The sequence below is a fragment of the Macadamia integrifolia genome, chromosome 8 (assembly GCF_013358625.1).
Source record: "Macadamia integrifolia cultivar HAES 741 chromosome 8, SCU_Mint_v3, whole genome shotgun sequence".
Taxonomy (NCBI): Eukaryota; Viridiplantae; Streptophyta; class Magnoliopsida; order Proteales; family Proteaceae; genus Macadamia; species Macadamia integrifolia.
Genome location: NC_056564.1, coordinates 34,699,955 through 34,708,972, shown reverse-complemented (window position 1 = coordinate 34,708,972; position 9,018 = coordinate 34,699,955). Strand labels below are relative to the sequence as shown.

The window sequence follows — 9,018 nt, the reverse complement described above, 5'->3', positions numbered from 1 at the left end:
GAGTTGGGAGTGCATTGTAATATCTAGAGTACTGGTATAGATGCATGGACATATATAGGACGTGTGCTAACACCGAAAAGGGGAATTTGTTGAATTAGAGTCAGAAATTTGACCATTGCCACTATTGAGTTTGAAACCCTAAACAAAATACTAATGATAAAATCTAAGGAAGGTGATGATGACTTGATGTCATCACACCTCATGCCCAAATGAGAAGAAAATATGTTATTGGAAAAAGAAATCTTTTCATTCGTTCCTACTATAGACTCCTATGATCGGGTACCCCATACTTCATAAGGTTGAGATAGATGAGTTGGAAGAACCTTCCTAAGCCAACAGCCGAATATAGCACTTAACCTAGCATCACAACCACAAATTACCAAATCTAATGCAGTCTAAAACCTCACACCTGAAAGCATTTGAGCCACTACTATTCAAGTAGGGCTTCTTAAGGCAAATCTAGACCAAGTCTTTTTTATCCAATGGTCGGAACTCGAAACGTACATATCATTTGCCCACGTTGCATAATAGAATAATAGATACCTTGTGACATGTAGAAAAATATAAGTTTTATGATAATAATAATTTAATTTACCTAAATAAAATAACAAAAATACCTCTTTTTTTTCCTTTAATTAATTAATTGTCAATTCTATCTAGAGCAACAACCGATCTACATTTCAAAGAAGAAAAGAAGATAATGACATGGTTGGAATTTGAAAGAGAAAGTCTCCGCAGCCCCTCCTTGCTCTCCTTCCAAATGAATTTGAATATGAACATGGTTGGTTGGACTTTTCTTGAAAGAGAAAGACCGGAGTCCCTCTCTCTCTCTCTCTTACAGAAATTTCGTATCATGGAAGCGGGAAAATGCCTGAAAGAGTTTACTATCGTGCCAATCACGATTGTGAGTAAAACTGAATTGGGAAGGGAATTTGTACCTCAAAATCGTAAGACCGTTCCGTTCGGTTTTGTCACGTTTAACGCGTGTCATATCATGTTGCTTCCACCGAACCCCCTATTGCTTTCCATGTGGATACACACACGCAGCTCACGAAAGCCACCGAACGCGACCCTCAACTCGAGTCCTCTCGACCCAACTTTTATGTCCACGTCAGCATCTACTTGTTGGAAGTTTACAGGCTGGCAGCTACGTGGTCACTCATTACAGAGAGCGCGACCTTTCCTCGCTCTTTCATGAAGAATGCTATATATACAGTTATCCCCCCTTCTTCACGTCCTTTAACCGACTTCTTCGTTCTCTCTAGATCCTCATTTTCTCCAGCTAATCCCGTACTCCACGGACCAAATTTTGGTTATTTCATTTATTTTTTCGTACAGAATCCAGAGGGGTTAGGTTTTCCGTAACTTTTTTTTTGTGATCGATCAGATTTAAGGAATATAGAAGGCGGAGACTAAGCGTTATTGCTTTTGTTATTACGGTTTAGGGTTTTATCGGTGCTTTTGGAATTGAAACACCAGCCATGGTAAGTCGTTTCTTCAATCCTCCCCCCCCCCCCCAACCACTTTTTTTTTTTGGATTCTGTCTCTTCTCCTTTATTTTCTTTGATTGTTGTGATTTGTGGATCCAGAAAAAGTTGAATGCTTGGTTACATGGTGTTGTAGTCTGTGGGTGAATGAACTTAGCTGGTTTTTTGTTTATTGTTTGATTTGTTTCTGGATCATTCAAGAGCCACTTAATCAATTGTGTATTTTTATTTTTATTTTTTATTTTTATTTTTTTTCCCTTTTCGTTGAATGGATCTTACTTTCTTTTAGCCGTAAATTACTAATTTTTTTTTGGCGAACAGAGCAGAAAAAGAAAGAAAGTAAGTTGTATTTTAGGACAAAACCCATGAATTTCCCTATATTAAGAGATAAAATGGAATTCAAAGCAGCCAATGTAGCAGCCTCTAAAATCTGGAGGAAAGGACGCCAGATTTCATAAAAACAACTGAGTAAGGGGCTTTCTTGTTATGCCATTGCTAAAAATCCTCAAGCTTCTCTCTTTCCTGATTTTGCAATAAACAACAAAATGGCAAATGTTCCATTAAAACTTCTCCGTCGGCCAATAGTGTAATATTAGACTATTTAGAGAGGCCGAAATCTGGAGGGAAGGATGCCATATTTCATTAAAACAACTAAGGGGCTTTCTTAATTATGACATTGCTAAAAACCCTCAAGGTTCTCTCTTTCCAGATTTTGCAAAAAACAAGAAAATGAAAAATGCTCCATAGTATTAGACTATTTAGAGAGGCCAAAATTTAGAGGAAAGAATGCCGTATTTCATTAGAACAACTGAGTAAGGGTATTTCTTTGTTATGACATTGCTAAAAACCCTCAAGCTTCTCCCTTTCCAGATTTTGCAAAAAACAACAAATTTGAAAATGCTCCATAAAAACTTCCCTGTTGGCCAGTAGTGTATTATTAGACTATTTAGAGAGGGCAACCTAATGTTCACCAATCAAGCTAACGAAGAACCTCTCAATGCAAGCTAAGAGGGAACTTGCATAAGATGTTTCACTGTTGTGCCATCTCAACAAGAATGATGCACCTGTTGAGGATATGCCATCCTTCTTGAGTTGACTGAAATTATAACATCTAGTGCGCCTTGCAGGAATTTAGAAATTTTCTTTAATTATACTATTATCTTTTTTTTATGTGTGATGCACCTTGCTTTAAAAAAATAAAAATAATAAGCGAATATTATCTTAACATCTTTTAGTTTTGTTGGGCAACTTTGTTTTATTGTGTGATTTCGAATTTGTGAACAATGATATGTGGTTGCAGTCTGTAGCTTTTTTCCTTTCTTTTAATTCTCTTTTGTATCATTTTATCTGTTCTTCTGTGACCTTCTCATTGGGTATAATATAACCTTTCCAGCGTTCACAGTTGGCAATGACATTTTTTGCCTCTTGGAATTCAGCAGTTATACATTTTTATGACCATTTACTCACATGCCCTTATAAAAGTAATATTTTTTAGTTCTTTGAGATAGTAATAACCAAGGTTTTAAGTACCATATCATCCGATACTAACCGATACATATTGTATACCGATACAGTACCTAAAAAAAATGTATTGACTGTAATCAGGTCGATATATGACCTGATATGGTCGATACAAGGTTATCACCTATCAATACGCTCGATACATCTCTTATTACCTATCAATAAGCATTCTGATAATTTTTTTTTGGCGCAAAGTCAACTCGACTCCTTGCTTCTCTTGTGGAAAATTGCGATTTGAGACTAGTAATGTTGATTCCATCATCATTTGAGGATGAAACAACTTGTAATCAAGGACCAAAACTAAATTTGCGCAAGAACATTTATCCTTCAAAACTTTGAATATTTTTTCTGAAATATTGATTTTGCAGTGGATCACTATATTAATGAAAAAGATGTAAGATTGCATTTTTAGCATTGGATCAAATATTGCATTTTTAACAATGATGTGTGCATCTAAACCCTAAATCTTCTCCAAACTGAAAATAACATTTTTTTTTGTATTGTTACATGTAAGAAACCTATCCTTTATACACAACCAATTGAATGCACTTGTCTCGTCATATTTCATTCTCCTTCTTATAAAAGGCATACCCAGTGCAAAGGCTCCTGCTACTGCGGGATTTGGGGAGGATCATAACATGCAGCCTTACCCCCACTTTGCGGAGATACTGTTTCCTGACTCGAACGCTCGACCACTAGGTCTCGATGGAGCAACCTTAGCATTGAGCCAGGGCCCACCCTTTTTTGTTCTTCTCTTTAGACTTTATATATTTTACATGTTACTTATTTATAGTTAATAGTGTTTTATGCTTCTAAACTGTATTTTCCTGTATCCTAGGAATTTCCATATGTTTCTTAACCATTTTCATGCGTATCTTGCGTTTGTTTTATACAATTTCCTTAAAATTGTCCTTCTGATATGATACCCAATACCAATACTTAAACCTTGGTAATAAGTATAATGAAAAGTTGTTTAGTAGTGATTTGAAGGAGAAAGTAATAAGATCATTTACGGGTTGAGATGCTCCAACAAAGCTTTCCAATTAGAATGTCATGATGATTATGGGTTTTGATTGGAATATATCAGTTCTCGATTTCTAGTTTTGCATTACCAGATCTAGAAAACATTTCACTTGTCTATTTGCATTCTTCTTCTACTTGTTACAATAATTTCTCTAAGACCATTTAGGTGTACATTAACGGAAAAAGGAGGTCTATCTCAGTTCTCAAGGGTAAATGGACATGAGATATGTTATTATTGGATGAGGAAAGCAAGTTCAAAATCCTTGATATTTTTACTTCACAAATAATATTTCATCTTAGTAGAGATTTAAAAGTAGTGAATGATCCTTGATAGAAAGCCTCTGTGATGGAAACCCAAAGAACATGCAGATTAAAACAGCCAGCACCTTTTAATACTCCTGTTTTGGCCTGGGAGTGGCCTGCCTTGTTTAACCTGTGCACCATGGATGATCTTACATCATTGCTCTCAAATTCACTTCATATAAATTCTGAACAGAACCTAGTAGCACTATACATTCTGAAGAGAATAAAATGCAACCTGGGGTTTGAAAACCCTAAATTAGGGCCACCATGGGCCCGAATGATAGAAAAGCTCAAATCATTAAGATAATGGCAAGTCCTTAACGGCTCAGCACCTTATAAGTAGACAAGTGAAAGGGCCAAACTGTAAATTCTAGATATTTAACGTGAAGTGTGACTAAAACGGAAGTAAGGTTCAGGAAGAGAGTTCTTTATTGTTATAGTAATCAGGGCGTATGACTTTATTGTAATGGAAGAAAATCAGTTCACTCGAGTAAGAGAACTCACTTGTATGGTTTCTTGGCTGGCCCAAAATTTTTTTGTGGAGGTCAGCAGCTCAGAGATTTACTGATCCCAACCAATATTTAGTCGAACCAGCAATCTATAAGTTAATGAAGAAAAATTCCCAAGATAGACCCAGGTTCTAAGAACAGATTCAAAAGTGAGTTCAGACTTGGTTCTTGCAACATGAATAGTTTCAGTGGATAAAATCCTAGGGTTAGTCACCTAGGACAGGGTACCCACGCCCAAGACCTTAAGATGAGAGGGGATGGGAGGAAGGAGATCGATGATCGATCCCTAATCGTGAACAACTGTGATGTCACTGGAACTGGGTACTGAGTATAGAATTGAAGAAACTTGGGAAAGAGGGAATGGGGAGAAGAAGTGTGACTTGAGGCAATAAGAGGTCAGAAGGAGAGGGGAACCAGGAGCACCTATCAACTCTGGAAACAAGTCACATTGGCAACAACTGAAAACAAAAAACTTTAATGTTCAATCTGTCTATTACGTTGGATTGCTTACATCTATAAAATAAAGGCTCCTAATTACATTGTAAAAATATTTTATTTGGGGAGTTTAGATACATAGGAGATTTGTTTCCTAGTTTGAGTGGTTTTCTATTTCTGTTTTAGCTTTGGATTAGGACTCATTTTATCTCCATTATATATGTAAACCTCCTATTATATTGAGGAGATCAGAGATTGAATGGAATGAAATTTTGACTTTGTTGTGAGCCAACGACTGGCCGTAGGGTTTTCCCTCCCCTTCCTAATTATCGATCCTTCACCTTTTCCCTGCTTTATTTCTCTCCTGTTTTACCTTCCATAGGCGACCTAAACTGTAGAAACTTGCTTCCCGAATCATCTCCTACAGTGAGAGTCAAACCCACACCATACCTGGTTACCAACTTTTGTTGTGAGTCAAGGACTGGCCGTAGGGTTTTCCTTCCCCTTCCTCATTATCGATCTTGCCCCTTTTCCCTGCTTTATTTCCCTTCTGTTTTCCCTTCCATTGGCGACCTAAACTGTCGAAACTTGCTTCCCGAATCATCTCCTACAGTGAGAGTCAAACCCACACCAGACCTGGTTACCAACTTTTCTGCTAGGTCCTGTTTCAGAGATTTTTAATTAAATCTCGGACTGCTGGTTTGAGGGATGATTGATTGGATTTGAAAGGATTGTATTAGATAACTAATCTTAAATTTCAAATCCTATTGGTGCTCATAGGAGAGAGTTATCTCTTTCAAATCAAGTTTTGTTCTTTTGTGTCTTTATTCTGTCAAAAGACAACCCTTCCTTAGTAAATACAACTATAGGACTTATTTTTAAATAGACACAAAACCCATATAATCATATTATATTTCCATTTACCACCCATTTTGGTATTTTAAATACCAGAAACCCCCTCTATAATCAAATTCTAATTATAGTTTAATCTGCTTACTTTACTTTGAAAGTCTTTGGCTGTTCTAGAAATTATGAAATTCCCACTCATTATTCAATCTGAGAATTATGTCATTTTAATGGATTCATGGCGAGATCCAAATGCAGGGATTTGTTACTCGGGGTTGCATTACTTCCCCTTGAGACTTAACTCTGTTGAGTTTGGATGAGGACCAAGGATATTGTCTGATTCAACTTTCTGGTAGAGAGACTCCGCCGTCTGCTTGAGCTTGATAAGTGGGAGGCCCTTTGGAGGAAGAAGATTCATTTTAAGACCACCTTACTTGAAAGAAAAGTATTTTCATAACCACAATGCTGCACCTTTTTGTCGAATAGCCACCACGATCGCCTGAGGCAGATGTGACAAACCTTAGACATAGAGTGTCACACTACTCTATATCTATCAACCCACCAATGGAATATGCGAGTAAACACTTATCATGGATTGTGAGATTGGTGTTATTCACCCAAGAAACCTTATAAGGATTGGGAAGTGGCTCTATCTTTGACCCAAGCTTGTGAATGTCATGTTCTTGGTACAACTACCACTGGCCCGTTGTCAATTACCATAGAGCACAGACTGTCATTGCATTTGACCATGGTTTAAAAGTTGTTACAATGCCAATCATCCTTTTAGAGATTTTATTTGTAGCCAAAAGAGGGCAAAGAAGGTAGCAAGGCTATTGTTTTCCATTATCATCTCATTCTTCAATTGCTCTTCTGAAGCAGTGGCTATAACAGAGTCCTTACCAGCCTAGACGACTAGGCACTGAGCAAAAAACTGTTCTACATGTTGGACATGAAATACCTATATCTCAACCATTGGATTTGAAGTAGGTCTGTCAGAAGCGTGCCCATGACTCTATGAGGTGGAGTAAATGTGTAGATTGGCTATGAAGATGCCATTGGAGAACTGTCGTCATGCGGTTTGCTGAATGACTTCTCCGTTGGAAGGGATGCTTACTCACACTGACCCTTAGAGAAGGGGCTTGGGAAGATCCTGTGATCGTAAGGCTTCTTCAGACTCTCCTCTACCTAATACGGCCATACGGTGTCTCCATTGCAGGAAATCTACTGTGAGCTAATCCAGCACTGACTTGTTAGTGTAAATGGCTCCGAAATCTTGCCACTAACACTTCTTCGTCCCTCTCAAAGTCAGACCCAATGTCTAAGTAATAAAAATTCACATCATACTCCTCAAAAGTCATACACCACCTTATTGCAACAGTGAAAACAAAAGGTGTAAATTCTACTTGTAGTTTTTTTTTTGGATAGATAGGGAGGGAAGTAGGTAATAGTCAGGGCCCCAGGGGGTTTGAACTCGAGATCTCCTAGTGAGCATGGGATTTTTGCACACCACAGCTCACCGACTACGCTAGGCAGTTGTTAAATTCTACTTGTAGTTGGCAGGCAAAAAGTGTAAATTCTGCTTGTAGTTGACTGACCCTTGGAGAATTCAAGGATATCCAACTTGACCCCTCTTTCAACTCCATCAGAAGTATCGTCACAAGGTCGACTAGCTCCACATGGTGATGGTGATGGGGCAACACGAGACAAGCCCTGTGGAATGGATTTGGAAGAACCCCTAATTGAATTGGGTACTTTCCTCTATCAGAAGGTATCATCAACCTATCAATGGAAGCTTGTAGGGATGCCATCAAGGTCTGAAGAAAAAGTGACAGGTGTTGAGGTTATCAATACTTGATCAAACCGATCTGTGCAACGGGTAATATCTGCTCTAATTTCCTCCTGTTGGCCATCATGGTCAAGGGTATGGAAAAATGTTTTTGACTCTGATGTCAATTAATGCAACCCCGGGTTTCAAAACCCTAAATTTGGGTTGCTATTGGTCCACTTGAATGGTAGAAGCTCAAATTATTAATAATTCTAATTCCATAAATTCACAAACAATTCAGCAATCTATAAGTTAATATAATAATTCCTGAGATAGATCTAGGCTGTAATAAATAACAGATTCAGAAGTGAGTTAAGACTTGGTTCTTGCAATAAGAGTAGTTTCAGTGAATAAAGGCCTAGGGTTAGAGTCGCCTAAGATGGGTACTCCCACATAAAACCTTGACACGAAAGGGGATGGGAGGGAGATCGATCCTCAGTCATGAATGAGGGTAATATTGCTGGAACTGGGTATTGAGTATAAAGTTGAAGAAACTCGGAAGAAAAGAGAAAATAGGTGGAAGAATAAGATAAATAAAGAGAGGAGGGAGGAAGAAGAGACTGGCCAGGCAAGAGGAGGTCAGAGAAGGAGACAGGAACCAAGAGCACCGATCGGATCTGGTAAACAAGCCACCTAGACAACAAGTCAAAGCGAAAAACCTCAATACTCAAACCTATTAATTTAGTTGGGTTGTAATCCAAGTAGATCTTGTTATAATTCAGTGAACATGTTTTCTTTCTAATTAAGGGGAATGCACAACAAAATGCGATGCTTGGTAAGTTGGGGTGGTTCTTTTCTGATATCACCCCAAGGGAAAAAGTTGTGTGAGTGGGCAAAGGTTGTCCTAACTCTTCATGTCCAATATGGCTCTAGATGGAATCGTAGTCTCCATCCAGAGTTCATTATAGCAGTATAGTTGAAAGCATGAACTAATCTTGTTTTCTGTATCATGCATAAAGAGAAAGCCTAAGCTATATGCATGACCAACTTGCATGAGCCGAATGTTGAAAATTGCAATAGTTTGCATGAAACTATGGACATGATTTTTTTTCTTTTTTTTTTTTTTGGG

The 9,018-nt window shown here is 37.9% G+C and overlaps 1 protein-coding gene across 1 annotated transcript in view; it reads left to right on the top strand.

Annotated features, from left to right (window-relative positions):
* Positions 1-1,224: 1,224 nt before the first annotated feature.
* The window catches only part of LOC122085589 (anamorsin homolog), a 10,598-nt gene continuing 2,804 nt past the window's right edge, over positions 1,225-9,018 (top strand). The window contains exon 1 of the mRNA XM_042654067.1: positions 1,225-1,484. Coding sequence (XP_042510001.1) covers positions 1,482-1,484 — 3 coding nt within the window. The 5' untranslated portion in view covers positions 1,225-1,481. The remainder of the gene's footprint in view (positions 1,485-9,018) is intronic.